Raw genomic sequence first — 21740 nt, 5'->3', positions numbered from 1 at the left:
TCTTTTTGGATAGTATCCGTGGGCTCTGAATACCTTGTTCCAGAAAAAAAAAGTGAAATTCAGTATAAAACTGTCGGATCAGGCAACTGTAAGGATACGCTCAAAGAGACCCTCCGTCTCACATGTCGTATTAGCATGTCGGCTTCTCTTTGATGCTGCTTGCAAGGGTTTTAATTAACCCTTCTGATAGCCGCTTGAAGTGAAAAAATGAAGAGAACATCGTCTGAATGAAGTGCCGATTTGCAGCCGGAATCTTTCCGTTTTGTTCAAAGACCGTTTCGCGGATTCGAAGTTTTCCAAATCGCGTAGTGCACACTTCGTTCGACCACTCTCTGCCTCGATTTATTTATTTACGCGTGATATTTACTCTCGTTCGATGTTGTTTCCTTTTTTGTCAAACTTTTACGTCGATTTTCACGGTACTGAGATATGTTGCATCATTTATAGCGGAGCGCGATCGAACATCAAAGCTTTCGGGAATCAGTACAAAACAGCCCGGGAGGCACGTGCCCTTCGATATAGGACGTCAATTTTTACAACTTTCTAGTCACCTGTGTACCGTTTCTCGCCGATTGTCACGTGACAGGATACACGGCGCTGGGGAATTGCAAAAATAGTCCTTTGATGTCAGCCGCCCGGGTCGCAGCGAGTTCGCAGCATTTTCTGCTTTTTAAAAAGGACACGCTCCGCGCGGTGTCCCTTTGCGCGCGCGGAGTCTCTTTATCTGTATGGAATTATATACCAACTCGGAGAGCGCATATGCTAGAACATCGACGGAAATTTTTAGCATCGACATAGCTACGATTGCACCCCTATTGTTCCGTGATCCGCTCAGCCCTATTTGGTTAGCTTCTCAAACGTCAGAAGCTGCAATTATAGTGCCCTTTCCCTTCTTTTTCTAAATTCTAAATGTACCTTAATCCGTAATCCATTCGTTGCTTCGTTTCTCAGTGGTCGTACATTTTTTATTCCATCTCGTTCAAAGCAAATTAATCGCAGGATGACCTGTCCAGCGAGTGAACAATTCAGATTAACGACTGAACGCCTCGCGTACTCAAAATAAGTATTGTTATCGTGAAATCAGCAATTTGTATTTTGTGGTTCAGTGGTCCTACAATATGTTCGATTGTGCAATTATCATTAAACCTCCGAATGAAAGAAAAGACACACGGGGATTAAACGATTCGTGAATTTTGTGAAATGATCAATTTTTCATCAGGCTTCATCGATCTGGGAATCTCGGCGAGCTTCGTGACCCGGTCTAACATTTCGCAATTGAAACCGAGAAAAGAGAATCGGATATTTTAAGAATGTTCTGTCGAATCAGATAAATGTGTGATTAGGTCCCCGCAGATCCCGGAGAAGCGTCGTGGGACTAACAAAAGCTTTCATCCTTTTTCTTCGATTCATTTTCCTAGGACCCGACGACGTAGATGTAGGTCACGCGACTTTATAAGCCAAAGGGATTGTTTTCCTCGAATAAATCTTCTTTTGATAAAATCCGATTTCTTGTCTGTAAAATTGTGTTCTCAAGGAATTAAGTGCGGAACTCGCGTTTTAATAAAATGGATAACTTTTACTGAATAAACTGTTTAAATATTAATATTATCTAACGATAATTCGTAGTAATAACTCTGTTAATTTTTTCTTCGACATTCTTCTAACATTTTAAAACCATAATCTCCTCCAACCAGGCGTTCCAGAACAGCCTGGACTCTCTCTCTCTCTCTCATGCCATGTGTTTATTACTACAAGCAGTATTAACAGCATGATCGTTGTCACTTCTGTAATCTCCGTGTTGGCGCGACTAGTTTCTCGACAATGAATATCACGCTATTGGCGTGCGACTATACCGTCCGTAATTCGCGTTGGTTCATAGTCACGCGCAAACCGCGGCCGCACGAAAAACCTGCGTGGAAAATGGTCAGGAAATTTGGCCGCTTTCCACGCGAACATAAAAGCCTCTCTCGATCGCTAATTCATTAAAAACCTAAATCGGACTGTGAGCTGGGAAAGCACATATTGGACTTCTTTTTTACCAAACTCTCGTCGCGAATAATTTTCTTTTTTTTTTTTCAACGTACGAACAATGCCGGGAGTCCTTTTTTTCCTCGCTCGCGGGTAGCGAAAATCAAATCGGGATTTCCGGAAATTCTCATCTTTCGAAATACGAAAATCATACATCGCATAACAAACGTCCTGTCGAAAGTTTTCCCCGTTCGGCCGGCGTGCTCTTTTCCTCGTTGCTTTTGCGTGAACTGCGTGCCTCTTGTTCATCCGTTCGTTCGCTCGCATGATCTACGGTCGAAATCGTCGTTTAAACGCGCGGGGAAGAAAAGTTTTCGGTCCCTTTATGGAAGTCGTTCCGCCCTCGCCTTCGCGTTAAGGGCTCTTTTATGTCGCAATAAACAGAATTGAACCGGGAGTTCCGAGATACTCGATCATCCCGCTGAGCAGAAGAAAGACGAAAAGGTATTAAATTCGCGCACGCACGCACGCATTGCGAAACGCGCGGTCAGTTGAATATCGGAAGACGTTGTTCCCGTCCTGCAAGGAGATCGCTTGTGTTCCGATACGCTTATGGTATCTGTTATGGCATAGTTTACGATCGGAATGCTTGTGTGGTCGATCCTCCGCTTACGATCGCCAAATACCCGTTGATGATTTAATATCGCCAGAGCTCATGGGAAATATGCGATCCGATGGACGAATCAATTTCGGCTGCGCTGGCTCGCGAAAGTGTTCGAACGCTTGGTATTAGAACTTCAAACAAATAACGTATTTGCATGTTACATTCGAGACCTGGAAATAATATCATGATCATATCGAACGAACAAATCCGTGAACATTTGTGAAACGTACATTTTTATTGCGCTGTGGATTCAATGATAATTAATGTGAAGAAATTTTCATATTTCCGCGAATTTTTATGCAGCAGCATGGGTGTACAGAACTCCAAAAATTGCAAAAACGTGGCACACATAGGCAAGTAATAATTTGTCGCGTGAAACTCGTAGACTTTCAATTGCACATCTCATATTATTCAATTATTCAATTCATGTTCAATTTCGTATTAGATTATACGCGTAATTGTCAAAACGATGATATTGGAAATTGAATCGTTCCGAATGATATCGTACCGAATCGTTGTATCGTTTAATTTATTTCACAGTCGAATGCGTTTGGAAATCCTGTAAAACAATGCTCCGGGGAACGATTTAACACATTTACTTATTCGTGATCCATATGTAGGTCGAGATGATTTCAACGGAACAGGCAGTAAATCACATATGTTTTGGAACAATAGAGTAGTGCATGCATGATGAATCTTACTATATGTGAGCATTAATTTCGCTCACTCTATGAAATCGTATGGGAGAGACAGGTTCTATTTGCTGTTCAAATTCGGTAATCCCCCTTACGAATTTAAAGGTTTAAACAATGTACAGCTTTATATCCTTCTAAACTTGATTTGTGGATGCAAAAATCTTGTACTACACAAAACAGGAAAAAATCAGGCTTACGTAAATGAATGAAATCTCTAGGAATAGTGAGAAATGAATAAAATCTGTAGCCCGATAACAAACGAATCAAATTTTCAGTCTAATGATAATAAAATAGAACCAGGAATTAGCTTTTATTTTCCATGCACGTTATCAGCTGTTTCAATTATTGTCCTGCGTTAGCATTATTCGTCTGTTTCCTTCTTTTTACCGCACATCGCGTACTTCATTATACCTAGTTTATTCTTTATTATATCTTCCCTATTAGTAGGACCACCGTAGAAACAAAACGGAAATCTCGTTCGAAAATACATGTCGTTCGTGTCTTTCGTAACGACGCAACACAGAGCGAAGCAATTACTCCGTCTATCTCCAAGAAAGGCGAAATAATTAAATGGTGCCAACAATGCCAGCCGTTCGAGTGGTCGGGCGCTGGAATTGAGAATCATTCGGGCTACGTTCGAATTTTAACAAGGAGAACAAGCAAACTGCACAGACGTTCTCCGGCGAATAACATTGCAATTAAATTCGAGCTCTCGAATATGTCGGCGCGGCACGAAGAATGTGTTAAGCACGGGGGAGGAGGGGAGGGGGGACGGTTAGCCGGCAATTTAAACTTCTGAAGGGCTCGGCTAGATCGCGCGAGTCGGAACTTCGAAATTCGAAAGGGAGGAAAAATCCCGAAGCTCTAGAAACGGAAGCCCGGCGGAACTGCACCGAATCGAACGGAAAGTAAAACCGGGTGGAAAAACGAGCTCCGGAAACTCGGTGCCGTAATAAATGTAATAAATACCGTGAGAAACGATTTCATTCGACGACCCCGCGAGCCCGGCCATTATTATTTCCCAGGTGTAACGTTTCGCCCTCGTATCGATAGTTTCGAACGGCAGATGGTAATCGTAATTATCGGCAAACATCGAGTTATGCCTATTATCATACAGATAAACGAATGAAGAATTCTATACATTAATTGGTTATTGCGAGAGCCGAAATTACCGTGAATATCTGGTTTGGCGAATATCGAAACGAATGGAATTAATTCACGCCCGATGCGCGGGTCCTTCTCCATTATTTCGACAATCGGATTGTGTTATGTTCTTTTCTACAGAACCCGAGGTTAAATCAATATTTTCTAGACTTTGATAATTGAGGCCCGCCCCGGGGAGGAACGGTGTGAAACATTTTTGCGGGAAATTGTGAATTTTAACTATTCGCTGGTTTTATTTAAATAAAAAAAAACATATGCGTTGAATAACAGCTCTCAAAAATGAAGTTTAAATGGAATTACTAAAAAGGTACGAATAATCGATGTTATCTAGGGGAATAAATTCGACTAAATTCAGAGAATCGTTCCTATGTCTGTTGGCATATTTAATATGGCCGTCGGCGGCACGATGACCCAAGGAAGACTCTTGAGACGAGGGCCGGAAGAGTCAACTGAATGAATTTCGTCGGTCGCGGATCATTACGGTTTCCGGACCGCCTCCGGAGGACACAGACTTTAATGAACGTTGACACAGATTTTAACGAGTCGAAGGATGACCGAGGGTGTTTCTGTATCCGATAAAGATCACGCCTGTCGAGCTTCCTTCATCTCGACCTTCTTCCCCCAGGCGGAATCAATCCGCCGGTATTTTCCATCAAACTGTACGAAACTCGGGGGACGGTCGACTTTTTCGTTAAATAAACGTTCCCAGCTGTTTCGTTGGTGGAAATAAGAAAAAAAAAAAGTTTCTTTACCCGCGTATCTGTTTCCGTTGGACAACTACTTCACCTGGGAACTTGGCCATTAAGTGTTATTTCGATCCTGTCCGCGGCTCCACTCCGCAGAATGAAGTACGAACAAGAACGAAGAAACTTCCCTTCTTCCATTGTAATTCAAAGAATTCTTTGACACAGTCCTGTGTGTACAGACTGACGATGGATTAATATTGGAAAAGTTGCTCGGCCTACTTTACACGTTAATGGGAGCTCCGTTAAATTTTGGAACACGCACTGGGTCCGGGAAAGTTGATAGATTGTGTGGCTTTTTTTATAGAGAACGTTCTCAAGTTATACGTTCCGATGGAAACGGATGGAGGAAAGTTTTCGTGTGAGTAGGACTTGTGAAACATGACAGTACAAATTTTCCTATCGCAGGAACTTTGTTCGTTCATTTTAAAAATGTTTTCCATCAGCGTTACATATATATACTGAACATTATCCAATGAGCAGCACTGTAACCAAAATAATTATTACAGTGAATTTTATACTCTGCATTGGTATTTCTTTTCTAATACTTACAGTTCAAAATGATTCAAATGATTTTGAATGTTACATTAAACTATTGCATGGACTGTTTATTGTATTACCCATTTGTATTATTATATCGCATTATTTCAAGATATTATTATATATAACCACTGATTACCAATTCAATGCATACGATTTTCCAATGTAACAAAATAACACGATTGTATTCGATGAATTATAATGCCATTGTGGACGGTACTATATTATAATACTACAATTTCATGATTATGTAATTAATATTTTTAACAATAGAATTACTTGTAACTATTCAGGCCACCCTGTCACTGAATAATTTATCAACGATTTCGCTACACGCGTTCATTTACAAAATTACGTACAAAATTTTTATTACCAGCTTAGATCAGAAATGCATTGATTAATTGTCGGAAGGGATGCGCGACGATCGATCTCTCGCGGTCATTGACATTAACGATTTATGATTCTCCCGACAGGATACGAAGTTTACTCGAAGGAAATAAAACGTTAAAGTAGTTGATTCGTTTAACTTTTAACACAAAACCCGCATCCCGCGAAGTTCTAATAATCGAAAGGAGAAACTTGGATGTTTCCCTCATACCGTAATTTCTCGTTTGGTTTCACGCACAGGGAACGCGCCCGCGAAGTATCACATCAAACTTTCCTCTCTCCGCAAGAAATTGCGAATTTCTTCGGGAGTCTGTGTTCTCAAAGGAGTTTTCGAAAAAGTTCTAGTCGCTTCGAAGGTCCGACGGGGCCTTCATCATGTTGCTTATTGTGACCCTTAAGCCCTTCGGACTCGATGGGATTCGAACTTTCGTCCGTAATCCGTTCGATTCCCCCTTCGTTTCGTTTCACTTTAAACAGGAATCAAATTTCTCTCTGTTTGCGTTTCATTTAGAAGATAGTGCAGTTTTGTTTCTTATTTTACACCGATTGCGAACTTAGTGTCCGCGAAACTTGCCGACCCAAACAGAATAAAAGATTACAAGACCGCTGCGTTCTCGCTCTTCGATTTTCGTGTTGCTTCTCTCCGGTGGATAGGTTCCCATGAAAATCTGACGCGCCGATGAAGAAGCAGCTTAATGATCGTTCCCCTTTTATTAAACTGGTTTACGACTCTGTTTACATCCGAAGTTTTCCCTGTTTTTACGGGCGCCGCGGCATTAGGTGGTCTAGAAAACACTTAATTCTCCGATTCCTTATCACGGTCGATACGATTTGTAATTGACCGCTGCGGCCGTGCATGCAATATACTCTGACTATGAAGAATTTTGGGTTAAACTTGGCAACCCAGAAATTTTTAACTTTTTATTATATAATCCCGTAGATCTTGACGAGAAAATGTCAACAATCCATGCTTTAATGCGAGGAATTTACTGGTTCGAAAGTTGTGTAGTTATACATCACTACAGTCTAACTTAATGTAGATAATAATTAACACATCATTTGTCAGGTGTACATATTCATCCTACAGAGCAATGCGCATGCTATAAAAATATCTAAAGGTTTAACGTCGTCTCCCTTTTCACAGAGCTTTTAATCGCGAATTTCATTACTTAATTAAAGATGCACGCTTAGTCCGGCGGTGTTCATTAAAAGTTTGAAACGCCTATTTCGTTCCACGTACGTGTATCAAGTATATTCAAGTTCCGCGTGCTATTTATAGTCCGGAACACATGACCCATAGAAATTCCAATAATGAGAACGGGTCGCACAATTAATATACTCTGTACGGCTCGTGATTTTATTGAATTCGATCGCAATTGTGCATTTTGCGCTGCAGCATAGTTCACGTCCCGCGGGACGCGTCTATTGTTATGTGAAATAATGTACAGACAATCGAGCTCGAAATGAGATCGATTTTCCTTTCAGAAAGAGATCAATCGTTCGCCGAGTCCTGACAGCATCCTGAATCCTGAGAGCGTCCTGATTTCTATCAGTCGGAACCGGGACGGCCGGAATACTGATATCGCTCATAAGATCTCGCTGTGATCTCGAAGAGTGCTCAGAACACTTTATGTAACCCGAAATCAGAAAATTCCTTGTGTCGGACAGTCACGTGCCGTTTACCGTGCGATGGCCACTTTTGCTTTTGCAAATTGGAGAAGTTCGACTGATATTTCATCCAACTATTGCAAAGCATCACAATTTCGAACGTTAAAATAATTTTTAAGAGCGTTACAAACCCAAATCAGATTTTAAGATTTGCAAGCATTTTTAATGAATCAATTGTATTATTAGGTTGGCAAGAAAGTAATTTCGGTATTTTTAGGTGAAATAAAATCCAATTTTTTTATCAAAGCAATGAACTTTAATCAATAAAATATTTCCCATCTTGTCCTATGATCTTTTGCCATCTTTCTGGTAGCTTCATAATTCCGCGCTCATAAAACTTCTGATCCTTTTCGGTGAAAAACTGATCCAAGTGCGATTTCAGACCATCATCATTAGTGAAAGTTTTATCATTCAAAGAGTTTTGTAAACTTCGGAATAAATGATAATCTGATGGTGCAATGTCAGGGCTATATGGTGGATGAAACATCACTTCCCAACCAAGCTCCAATAACTTTTCACATGTTACCAAAGATGTGTGTGGCCTAGCGTCATCATGGTGGAACACGGTTCCTTTGCGATTTGCCAATTCTGGCCGTTTTTCTTTGATTGCTATGTCCACTTTTGTTAGTTGTCGACAATAAACATCTGAATTGATGGTTTGGTTCCTTGGGAGAAACTCAAAATACACAATACCTTTGTAATCCCACCAAACTGACAACATGATCTTCTTTTGGTGCAATTCAGCTTTCGGCGTGGTTTGGGCTGATTCATCACGCTTGGACCATCATCGTTTTCGAGTTGTGTTATTATAAACAACCCAGTTCTCATTACCAGTGATGAGTCGCTTCAGAAAAGGGTCGATTTCATTTCGTTTGAGATGCATATCGCATATGTTGATGCGTTGCGTTAAGTGAATTTCTTTCAATTCGTGTGGAACCCAAATATCGAGCTTCTGAACGATTCCGAGACTTTTTAAACGATATTCTATAATTGTATGAGAGACATTTAACCTGTCTGCGATCTCTCGGACAGTTATATGACGATCCGATTCAATAATGGCTCTCATTTGGTCATCATCAACTTCAGATGGTCGACCAGAACGTTGGTCGCCTTTAAGTGAGAAATTTCTAGAACGGAATTTTTTAAACCAATTCTGGCACGTGCGTTCTGTTAAGCAATCCACACCATAAACATCACATATATCTTCGTGAGCCTCGGCAGCTTTTTTACCTCTACGGAAATAAAAAAGCAATATGTGCCTATAATGTTCGTTTTTGCACTCCATGTTCAAATTGACACAGAACTAACAATTTTAATCAAAATTACGTGTAATTTGCTTCAAAAGTAACCTAAAAGATGCAGTTATGAAATGTCAGAAAGAAAACAAATGCAACGTTAACAGAAGTCAATGAAACAAAACATAAAGCCATCTATCAGTGAAAACCGAAATTACTTTCTTGCCAACCTAATATTTTCTGTTGGGGAACTGCAAAAATTTCTCGGTAGACTTAGTGTATCGTGAAATTTGAATCTCCTGACGGGGCCCGAATATTTGATAGCGTTGCGTCACTGTGCGTGGCTAATAAATTCGGAATCACGGAGTAAAAAAAAAGGACTATCAGCGGTGGCAAACATGATAGAAAAATAGAAACAAACGGGTAGCAATCCGCCGAAATCACCGCGTAGTGCGCCGGAGAAAAAACATTTTGTGGCTTTCAATTTTATCTTTGATAGCCGGCGCGCCCGCGGAGGCAGAGACACGGGGTTGCAGTAAAAACAGGGAACGGTTATTGATTCTGTGCTGCTCGTTGCACGCCAGGGAGTTGCGATCAGAGCAACATTAAGCATCGAAACATTGCGGGAACGGTTGCGCCGGATATCAATTCCCATTGCGAAATTTCGAGCATTCGCGTCACGACGTTCTCGCGAGCACAGTTCCGTCGGCGTTGCGCAACCGGCCGAGTTCGCTCCAAACAAACCATAACTTTCATGACAACTCTCGTCGGCTATCTACGTATATCCACGGTGCACGCACCTCTCCCATCGCGAACGCGTTATATAGGCGGTTAGTGTTCCAGAATCGTACCCAGTTCCACAGTACATGCTTCTTCGCCGAACGTATATGACAAATTTACTATCACTCGTTGTACTCCGCTGCTGAAATATATGACACTTTGCATATTTATATGTCGGATGGCCCAGCTTGTGATTCAACATAACACGGAAATATCACTTTCTCATTTGTATGGGTATTTTGAGTGCCATTCTTTGAAGAATTTTTTTAAATATTTGTCAGAAGACCTGTTCAATATTTTACGTTAATTGTATCCGAGATATATAAATTATTCTTTAAAAATAATCGTAATTACATGAGTTATATGTTTTTTTATAGAGGATGTCTTGTAAATAAAATTTGTTCGTTTCAGGTTATCTCGAGCGTCCCAAAATGGGCCCGAATTTGTTCGCCATTTTTGTCATCTTTGGTTTATCGATAACCCTGCCCGGAAACGACGCAGCATCGAGGCCGATCAAAATTGGTAAGTGAAAATTGATACTTATTGAAAGCATGCGAGGACAGTCGCATTACTTGCACACTGTAAAAATATATATTAGGTGACCAAATCACAAAATCGAGGTAAGCACTTGACCAGAGAACGAATTAACGGGAGGTCAATCGAAACGAAAGTAGAAAATACTGCAATTGCACGGCCAGAGAAAAACAAATTATAAACATTTGCACGAAACACCGAATTCCAATGAGGCCAATTTACTTCGGGCATACGAACATCAAACTTCCCTTCGTTACGGAGAGCAGAAATTTACTTTTTCGATTGCGAATAAAAAACAATGTAATTCAATTTTCATGACAACTCGTTGAAAAGCTAACGTACTGGATTCGTAAACAGTTTCGAATTACACATTCGTTTCTATTTACACGAGTGGTAAATAAGGTTTTTTAACAATACGAGTGCAGCTTTTTGTTCCTCTTTACCATATTTTTATTTACTTTTCTGCCGTGTTTCCGCTCGAGTTCATTCACGTTTGGCTGTTCTAACTAATTATTGTAAAACACGATGACATTTGTTGAAGCCTTTGAGATTTTCAGCCCTGTAAAAATTTTGAAATTGCGTAAACGTGACTAATTATACTGTAGGAGTGAAGTATACCTATCTCATAGAAAATAACGTCGTTTTTGCGAATGACGAGAAAAATTCCGCAAGAAACGATAGCGGCGTGAAAAATGATTCAAACAACGCTTGTGGACCATTAAGATTTTCCTGAAATATCTTCGAAGTGAAATGAATGAACAACGCGCTAAAGTAAATCAATATTTCTTTCCCCTAATATTTCTCTCCCTGTTACTTTCCCACGATCATAAAAGTAATCTTTATTCGCTTCCTTCCCATTAATTTTTTTCGAAAGATGGAGTATCCGGCGGAACTACGACAGGCAGCCATAACAATAAAATTCGTTTGATTTACATTTCGACGAACATTCTGTTTTCTTACGTTCATTAATCCTTAATGGATCACGCGAATTTTGGCTGGTATCTCCGAGAACGCTCGCAGAAATAAAATTCTGAAAGATATAAAATATTTATAAAAGCATCAGAAAATTTTTCAAAAAATTGAGAATTGAGAGAATCTCTGTTTCACAGATTTCCTAGCTGTTTTTAATACTTCGTAGGATGCAAATATCCTTCCCGAGAGTAGATTGCAGAAAGCAGCATCTCCTGGACGATATTTGTCTCTGGGTGGACCCGTGTTGTGGACATGTATCGTGAAGCGACTGTGCTAAAATTTTGCTGACTGTACTATCATGTGAAAATTCTCTTATGCGAACCAATCTGTCATGGATTCCCGATAATAAAGTGTTGATAAACAGAATAGAAATAAGTGTTCGCAATACTTTTCAAAACAGGATAAAGTATTTTTCCTTTCGTTTCGTCGAATGGAGGTAATTCGTCAGAAGAAGTACTGTATCGGATAGCGGCCCCACGTAAATAGCGTGCACCTCGGGGGTGGAGGGGTGGCTACATGGGAGCGCCAGCTACCGGGGACACTGACAATGTTTGCACTTTATAGGCATATTACAGGACTGCTCTCACGAAGTCACGTACGTAGCCCGTGGGTTACCGAAGAAGTACGCGTTTGCCATAGCCCAGGCTTAGCAGAAACTACCCTTATGAAAATGCCCAAATATTTAGAGAAGAACGGATGGGTTTCATAAAAGGTCTGTTCTAGCGTATGCAGTAGCTGCATTTACCATGATATGTACACACCGGCTGCGCACATTCCACCGTATTCCACCGACGTTGAACGCGACACAGGCCAGACATTTCGTTGAGTAGCCCTGCCGGGAATCTCGCGAGATAGGGAGAGAGAGAGAGAGAGAGGGAGGGTGTTCCTAAAACGATTGTCTGAAGCATTCGATCTTGAACGCTAAGCGCTAAGCGATCTTACCTCTGAAGCGCGCCATCTCTAAACGCCAGCCGCGACTGTAACAGGGCTAATGTAGGTCAGTATAGTACTCCACAACGGGAGTAGACCCGTTGAAGGGCTCCGCTACTCCATTCGGTTAACAAATGCTCCGGGAGAAAAATTCCTTGACGCCCGAGACGCGTCCGGCGAATTTTCCAGTTAACCTGGTCGAATGAATTACAAGGTGACAATTCATTTTCATCTAAAGTCACAAATAATATCAGGGAAATTCTCAGGATTTTGTCTCTCGATAAAAATGCTGAAACGCTTATTCTCGTAACAGTATTTTTCATGAAAATTTTTAAACATAACTTTTATTATGGATAAATCGTTCACTGGATGTTGTTCCTTATATTTGCCATTTTCGAGAAGAAAAGTTGAACAACAATAACGTGAACACCCTGTAGGTTATTGTAGGAGCTATTGCATATTATGCGTTTAATTTTCACGCATACGGGTGATAGATTGTTTGTAGTAGACGGTGTTTACAGTGCATAAACTTCGCGTCGGCGTTGTAACGCGAAATTTATAGTTGTAAGATTTTAATGTTTTAGCAGCCACGCTTTTCGATTGTAATGAACGTGTCAAACATAATTGCACTATGAAAAATGCTCGGTGATGCAAGATAATGAAACGTAACGATACGATTTATCACTGTCTGCATAAAATTGCGACAGCTCCTCGAAAGTATCTGATATTCCGTCTTCTTGAATTATCATTTCCATCATGATAGCGGCGTTATGGTAATTAATTTGAACATTTTTCAACTATTTAGCCGTAATGTTACGCTTAAGATAAATAGATCGTGCCCCTGTCACGTCCTGAACAACTGACTTCGACCAATCGTTCCGCCGAGCGAGCATTTCGTGCGGCTGAGCATGCGCGGACTCTACTACTGCTCGAAATCGAATCTCTTCCAAATCATTTCGCAGTCAATATTTTTTATCGCGATGTCAGATATTTCAATGACATTGAAAAATGCGATATCAGAGCACCTTATTTTTCATTTTCAATTATTTTTGACCAAATACGGTAAATCAGTATCAAAACAGTATCTGTTACCTTTGTTTATTTTCAAGATAACGAAGTGCAAATGAAAAATGTTTTAGTCGATTTTCTAGATGGAATTCCAAATATATAATTGAAAAAATTAGTTGGAATGGATTATTTTCGCACTTGAGTTAAAATTTTCTAAAGTGATTTGTTTATTCGTATAAATTCTTCAAACAACAACACCATGAGTGCATGATCCCAGGTATGTGCATTTCTCTCGACAGTAACACGACATGCGAAAATCCTTCGAAAAATAACGTAATTGTAAAAGTGATTAACGACAGCAAACTCTGACGGCTCGTGTTTAAAAAATAATCGAAACATGCAAAATCACGACTTAAACCTACCCCTCCTCGAATTTACATCATATTTCATTTTCATCAAAATGCCCGGTGTTATATCCGGAAAAGTGACACATTTGTCGTGACTCATTCATCAATAACCCGTCACAGAATGACTTATAAATAATCAATACTCGTAGCAGCAATTTATTTCGTGATACCGGCTAGCAGACACATGTTACGGCGATATGAAATCAATTCGCAATATCGGTGTCCACATATTTTGCATTTAGGGGTCAATTATTGGGGTCGAAGTGCGTTATTTATGCTGTACATTTACATAATATTGAAACAAAACCGGGGAGAGCTTATCTATTTATCGCTGTTAATTTTTATGCAAACATAAACCTTGGCAATGTTATAAAACATATTTTCCACAATCAGTCGCTATAAATTAATAGTTAAAAACGGGAAAATCAATAGAGAACGAAAACGCCTCTGCGCGTATTAATCTAAGTAGAAAGAGTCCGCTATGGTCAGACGCGTCGAGGAATTGAAGCAAAAATTACCGAGGTTTTAAAAATCTTTAAACTTTATAAAGGAATATGTTATTTATGCAATTTCAGAGTATGTTTGCTATTAAATTCTATGAACTGGCATTTATTTGGCAAGCCTATATTTGTCAGCTGTATTTCACAAGGTCCGAACGCGCCCCATAAAATGATCGATCACTTATCAAATACCATCGAAATAATCTCGACATCCGGACAACAGGGCCCATAAACAAACTGAAACTAGAAGCGAATGGGAAGCATAAACGTTCATGCGAGACCTGTTCCCGCGATTTTATGGTCTCCGGTCGAGCAACACGCGACTGCTCGCCCTTTCCACTAAAGCCGTTGTTGTTCACGAGAATTCTCGGTCATTCGAAGGGTTTAAGCAACCCTCCCAGGCGATCTGGTAAAATTTCCGACATAGCGGCGCGACGCGACTGTAAATAAGGATCATATTCACATACGCGTCGCGCGTATAAAATTATACATATACGCCGTGTCCGGCGCTCTATCAGCCAGTTTTACTGCCCATGCCATAATCTCTGTCGAACATAACAAACAGGCGCCGCGCCGCGCCGCGCCGCGCCGGGAAACCTGTCGATAACGTTTAAGAAGCTTAATCGTTTCGTTCTTGGAAAATCCGGTGAGTTGCAAAGACATGATAGTAAACGTTGTACCTCCACTATGTTACACGATGGAGGATTTTATAACAAAAGAAAGAAAAGCCAGCACTTTCCCATAAAATACAGTCTTTTGCAGTTTCGGAATTTTGCTTCGAGTTCTGCGAAGAAGCACGGTATTTATTAGGTTCGGTAACAAATTCGTTTACGTCTCTTTGCAATTTATTGTTGGACACCTTTTTCTGCCGACTGCGTACAAATCGCAGACTTTTGAATCACTGTGATACGCGGGAGAAATGATCAAGTCGAAGGAAATGATTAGAGAATAAAATCATTATAATATTGTTAGCGTTTAATTGTTACTTTACATTCAGTTAAACATCGAAATGAGGAATTTTAGTTTCTGGCAAACGGAAGTTAATTTCAATCCGGCCCAGTGTGCTGCGCGGCGAAAATGCCATTTCGGCTGTCTAAAATAATAACTTCTAAACCGTTAGAGACAATCGAATGAAATTTAACAGGTAAAAAGGTGACATTTGAAGCTTCGAATTGCAATCAAAATCAAATTGCGAAATTACACGTTCTTAATTTGTTCCTCGAGCCTTGCCGGTCTCCTGTGGGTCGTGGAGGAGGACAAAAATTGTTTTTCGGGTTTCTGCTTCCTCCGGAATGTTCTTAAAACATTCCCGTCACTCGTTTATTTCGAAACAGAAGAAATTGTTTCCATTTTCGAGCGCTGATTTCGCGTTTTCGCTCAGTGGGGCGTCATGTGCCGTCGACTTTTATTGATACAAAACCACACGCTATCCTGTTCAAACGATGAAGGTTTTCGACTCGAGAGAATCCTCCCGCGACAATGGACGGCCACGACCCCTGGTTATGGAGAGGTCACGGCGCAGCTCGAGTCAGGCATTTGAAAGATCGTCGATTTCCTACGGTCGAACAGCTTCGCAGCTCCCTCCGAACCGGAAGAGAGAAGCATCGAGAACGGATAGCGACTTCTTTTCGCGCTCCCCCGGAGATCCGGCTACTCTCTTTTTAGTTTTTCTATTTTCTCTCTCTCTGTCTCTCTTTCTCTCTCTCTCTCTTCTCCCAAGCGGGGCACGCCATCGCGAAAATGCCCTCCTCTTAGTAAGTGATTACTTCCCTTTCAGATGCGTAACCGGATCGGGTATGCGTGCGCTCCCATTGAATCGAAGCGGAACCGGGAGACGCCTTTTCATTGACGTTTCCCGTGGAAAACCGCCTTTTCCCTCTTCCCAACGAGCCTCTGATAACGTTATTAGATGTTGTTCGATCGATCTCCTTCCGGGGACCGATTTTTTCTTTTCTTCTTTTTTCGACATCTTTACACTTTGCGGCTTTCTCGACTTTCTCCGACAGCTTTTCGGATTTATTATAGTTTCACTTCCCGCGCGGGTACGTCGCGCGCGTGTGTGTGTGTGTGTGTGTGTGTGGTAGACGGAGTGATGGAGAGGAGAGCGTGAAACTTTAAAGGACCGTTCTATTTTATCGAGTCGAAAAGTTGAATTTTTTATGTTTTCTTAACGTGTGAAGTTGCCGGCGGTGGCATTCGAAATTTTGTCGGTGATATTCCTGTACACTTTGACAGGACGTAGTATAAAAATTAATATTTAATTCGATAATTTACTATATTATCTGTAACATTAATTTATCAGTAAAATCAGTAAAATCAGTAAAATAAGCACGTCTTTATTTTGCCGATCGGTCAATCCAGAACTGGTGTAAAGTGTTCCATTCTTGTGTAATTGAAGTTTTTCGATGGATTTGAAATTACACCGACGAAGGCGGCTATCTACTGCCGCTGCCAGCAACAAGAAAGAAAAAGAGGTACCGATGAGCCAACGAGATAAAAAGCTGCAGCGAGTCGGCAAGCAAACAGACGATCACGGAATTGTGTTTACTTTCCTCCATGGTCACGTTGTCCGCAGAGATTACCCACTGTCCAAAGTGGTGCTTGTACAAGAAGTAAGCTTTGCTATGTAGTTAAAATTCATTCGACAAAATGAATGGATTAACTCCATACCATAAAATGTAGAATAAAAAATAGTATGCATCAGTTTTTAAATGTTCTTGCCATTTTTCTCGTTCCTATCGAGAAAATTTATTTGAAATAGAATGAAAATACTACGAACTGCTAATTTAGCTTTCCAATTAATGGTTTTCCGGCAATGTCGATCGCAAATTGGAGAAACTTTCTGCTCGCAGATGGGGAAAAGTTGACTAGTTGCTGACCATTAGAATTCAAACACAATCAGTACTTTAATTAAAATCTCACCGTTCGTCTCGAACGCTACTGCTTCAACAAAGTGCAAGACCAGTTGACGTCTTATCCGCTGCACAGCATTTTGCATATCTATAATCTAAACAATTTCCTAGAAGAGTTTCTCAGCAGGTCACGGAGCCTCGAAGATTGATACGAACGTAAACGCGAAATGAGGCGACACCGACAGCTTCGAACAGAAATAATTTGCATAGCAAAGTGGGAAATGATTTTTCCACAGTTGTGCAGGCGTAGTGTGACAAGTTGGATACGATAAAATAAGAAAATATTCAACAAAATTGTCAGAGCGTGTCGAAATAATACTATTTCGCATGTCTGCGTACTAGTTACAATCTTTTTACTAAGTTCCATGCAATTATTCAATTTTAAGGTGGATCGACATATTCGGGAAACAAAACCAATTTGCCGGGTATCGGTATAAAAAGAAAAAAAGTTGATTTTCGGGAAAATGTCACTATGCCCCTCGATCCGGAACACCGTGCGTCGGCACAGTTAACGAATCATTTATTGAGCTGTCCCCCGTGGTCTGTTATTTTTCATACTTGCAAACGACGGGACACTACATGGCTGCGTGGACTCTATTACGAGAAAATCCGCTGCGGAAAACTCTGCCACGAGGATGCCCGCAAGGGAACCACGGCCGAGGGAGTCCTTAATGAACCCATTGACTGTCGCGCCGCTTCTTCAGGTTGATGATCCACGCCCATCGCTATTACCTATGCGAACCGAGCAATTTTTGTCAACAAACTCCTGAAAATGTGAATTTCGTATCCACCATAAACCGCAGTCTTCGTAAAAATCACAGCTTCAAGAGGTATATTAGTGACTGTGGATCTTGATGCAAAAAAATTTTCTAAATCAATTCCATAAACTTTCGACGTTTCCACGATGAAGCAACGTGTTTTGCAAGCGTGCAATAATTTTTTTACAGTATTGAATCATACCTGAAGACATTAAAATGTAACCTTTATCTCTGGAATAATTAATTTTTCTGGAATAAATTCCTTAAGGGGCTTCGTAGTTGAGGCAGAGCTAGCCTTGAGTATTACCTATCTCAAGGAAGGAGTTTAAACAATCCCTCTGTTTATTATCTAGTCGATATTCATAGGCGTCCGGGGCGCTCTTTGTAAGCGGACACCTCTGCCGCGCGGAATTTCTCGAACCAACTTTTTGTCAAAACACGATAACTTCCGCATGCACCTAATACTTTGGGAAATAAAGTTATCCGAAGCCGAGAGGGTAGGGAAAGAGAGAGAGAGAGAGAGAGAGAGAGAGAGAGAGAGAGAGAGAGAGAGTCGGAAGACCGATGGAAAAGGGAGAGGGAACGCTCGATCGATATTCAGCGGTAGATAAAGGCGTGATGTATCGTTGCGGTGAATGTGGGAATGGCGGGGATGTTGCTGGCATCGTTGACGGATGCTGCTGTTGCTGGGAATGATCTGTGGTCCAAGGTGAAGAAAATACTGGCTACGAAAAGTAGTTGTACCGGGGCGAACTCTCCGTTTCCAGAGCGGCGTTTTAAATTCTCAGCTGAAAACAATTTACTTTTCCGCGCACGGTTATTCCCACGACTTAGTAAAACATGGCTAGCGGATTGAAAAATTCAACGGGAAGAAAAATTTCGCCCGACTTCGGCCCCTCGCGATACACGAATCGAATTTGCATATTTATGAACATTTCTACCTGCATAACATTTGCCTGTGCCTCGAGATTTTCGGACGTCTGCGTTCCGGTTGCGCTAGGCTCCGATATCGTAATTTGCATTCTACAATTAACATTTCATTGGAAAGACTAATTGTAGAGTCTGGTGAAACGTTAATTAAGTTACTCGCAATTATTCGCTGCAACATTTCGGTTTGTCAATATATAGTTACCTCGATTTCCCAAGTTCGGTAACAAAATAGAAAATAGTTAATAAAACACAGGCTAGGAGAGGTTCGAATTTTCGCTACAATGCAGACAAATTTCACTCTTTCAAGAAAGGAATAAGGAATTTTGAGAATGTTTGTACAGACTTGTGGAACTGGAAACGGATGAAAAGTTCTTGCAACGTTTGCGAGTGTGTATTTGCAGTTGCATTTTCATTTCGTTCACGTTTCCAGAATGGAATTTTTACTTAATTTTCTTGTATTTATACGCGACATACAGGTTTAAGATTCGACGTAAGTTTCCTCGCGATTGGTGGATTTTTATAACGTCAGCGAGACGTCACAATTGTTTGAAAGCGACACGACCGGAATACTAACAATAAGGACCGCTCAAAAGTGTATCCGATTGCGGAGCAGGTTAACCTATGGAGACCAAAGTTCCTAATAGCAGTTCAGCGCGGCTCTGTCATCCTTGGGAATTGTAATTACCCCGTGGAATAATTTACAGGTATTGCAAATACTCCGACGACGGGGGTTAATCACAGTGCTCCTAATGAAGGATAATAATTAGACCAATCACGGTCTATTCATACCGGTCGCATAGTGGACGGATCATGTTCTGCCGAATGTCAATATCGAAACGCTTCACCGTTTTTCTGGTAACAACATCGCATTAAAATGCATAAATTAGTATGATAAGACCTCCAGTCTGTATGGTGCTGCTTTCGCTGCGATAAATCGAGCAACTTTGTTTCGTTTCGGCTACGGTAACGTTTTGCAGGTGATAATAACGCGTCTATAGAACTCGCTAATTACGCGTGTACAAACATAACACGCGAGAGTCAGCTTTTTAAAGGCGGCAAAGTCAAAGCTTTAATAACGAAGCACACGGGAAATTAATTGCAGCTGCTTTGAACGGATCAAACAGACTTTCCATTTAATCTTGACGAGGCGACGCGTGAAAAAAATTGTGCAACGTCGAAAGTAATATTGTTACACGGCTCTGTGTCCTGTCTCTCATTTTTTTTTTCTTTTCTTTTGTTCGTAGCCTTTCCCATTATAATCCCTTCGGCGATGTTATCGTAGAACGAGATACGAAAGTTGGCCCGTTTCGTCTTATACCCTTGCCGCTCTTTCCTCCCTTTGCGTCACTCTATTGCCGGGGCCCGATAATAGCGTGGCTAAGCTCGACTTTGTGGATAATAGTTATAAGTTTAATTAAACCAGTTCTTCATCGCGCAATCCTCCATTCTTCCTTCGGGATATCGAGCTGGTGCGGACGATTCCCGTATCAAAGAAGAAAAATCACCGGCAGCGCGAAGCGCTATGCTCGCGAGAAGTTCGCGAAAATTACAGCTCGTGATCGAGATCGATACAAATATCAATTCTATATTGTTGCGAAAACAATTGCGGTTTCTGTTCTTGAATCTTCAAGTTACACAGGGTGTCGCAAGAAATGTGGGAAAACATTGGGAGGAATGGTTCATGAATTCATTTTGTAACCGTTGTTCTTCGAGCATCTGCTTCGATTGTTTCCGTAGCAGGAAATCTTGAGGATGTTCTCGAAATTTCTGTATTAGGAACAGCAATGTTATTTACTGTCAATGCTGATGGTTGCTTCTCTTGAAAGCTTCTCTCATATGAATTTGTAGCTAGACAGCCGTGACAGCCATCATGCCCTTATTGCTTAGCGTACGCTTCCCTTTTGAAATGTTTCGAAGGCTTCAGTCGAGCCCGGTTCCGCTCAGGCTCGCGTCTTCCAATGCTTCTTCAACATCCGTCTTGGATTTTCCATATTCCTGCTCTTTCTTAAGTGTTCTCTTGACGGGCCCTATTTTTTATTCCTTCTGACAATTAGTACTGGTTTCCGACTTAGCGGCTTGGAAAAATGGTAGACGAAGTTCCGAAAGTTCCGAACACGTTTGAAAATAGTTTCGAACCGATTAAACGTATTTTGAAAGAAAATAAACACTGTTTAAATATCGCAAATGAAAATTCTCGACAAAGCGTAGACACGCTGTTTTTATTCTTTTTATTATTTTTCTGTGACAGAAACGTTACAGACAAGGGAATGAGCATTTGAAAAACAATTACATCATGTTAGCCTGTTGGAGGATTATGTTGTATCGCTTTAAACGGCTAGAGGCTAGAGCACAAATGAGAAAATTATTGCCAGTTTAAGTGTTTAAAGTTTCAGACGATAAAGTGTTTTGGATTAATTGTAATAACCTGGAAGAAAAAGGCAACTTCCTTCTAATTACAAGCAATGTTCTTAATGAATCCACGAGCAATTTTGTCTTCGCTCCACCTTGTTATCTTCGAGATTAAGTAGCTTTTAGCAGAGAATTAATTAATATCGCGTTGGTAGCAGAATAATTACACTTTCATGCTCGAGCATTGTCCCAGGCAAAGCAATGAAGCGAGTATTTTATTCTTCTTAAGAATTTCAACAAAAGAATCCGATTCGTGGCTGAAGATTGTCAATTACAGTGTCTACTCGATGTATGTCCAAAACACGGGTCTGGCCAGGGACATGTATCGGCTGGAAGATGCTATTCTTTGGTAACCGTATTATGTTTACACTCCTCGGCGACCAAGGTCACTCGAGCTTAGGGGTATACCCCGCGGTGTATCCCCGTAGTGGGGATAGTTTTCGGACGTTTATCGGCTAGATATTAGGGACATATATCGAGTAAAGACACAATTGATTCGGTCAAGTAAAACATTTCCTAAACGCTTCTGACGAAGA

At 40.8% G+C, this 21740-nt stretch overlaps 1 protein-coding gene across 1 annotated transcript in view; it reads left to right on the top strand.

The window, feature by feature from the left end:
• The window catches only part of LOC143362066 (glutamate receptor ionotropic, kainate 2), a 72107-nt gene that overhangs the window by 6933 nt on the left and 43434 nt on the right, over window positions 1-21740 (top strand). Inside the window, exon 2 of the mRNA XM_076801899.1 lies at window positions 10256-10366. Coding sequence (XP_076658014.1) covers window positions 10276-10366 — 91 coding nt within the window. The 5' untranslated portion in view covers window positions 10256-10275. The remainder of the gene's footprint in view (window positions 1-10255; window positions 10367-21740) is intronic.

This window comes from Halictus rubicundus, chromosome 16 (genome assembly GCF_050948215.1).
Source record: "Halictus rubicundus isolate RS-2024b chromosome 16, iyHalRubi1_principal, whole genome shotgun sequence".
Classification (NCBI taxonomy): domain Eukaryota; kingdom Metazoa; phylum Arthropoda; class Insecta; order Hymenoptera; family Halictidae; genus Halictus; species Halictus rubicundus.
Note: the sequence above shows the minus strand (reverse complement) of the source record. Positions and strands in the feature narration are given on the sequence as shown.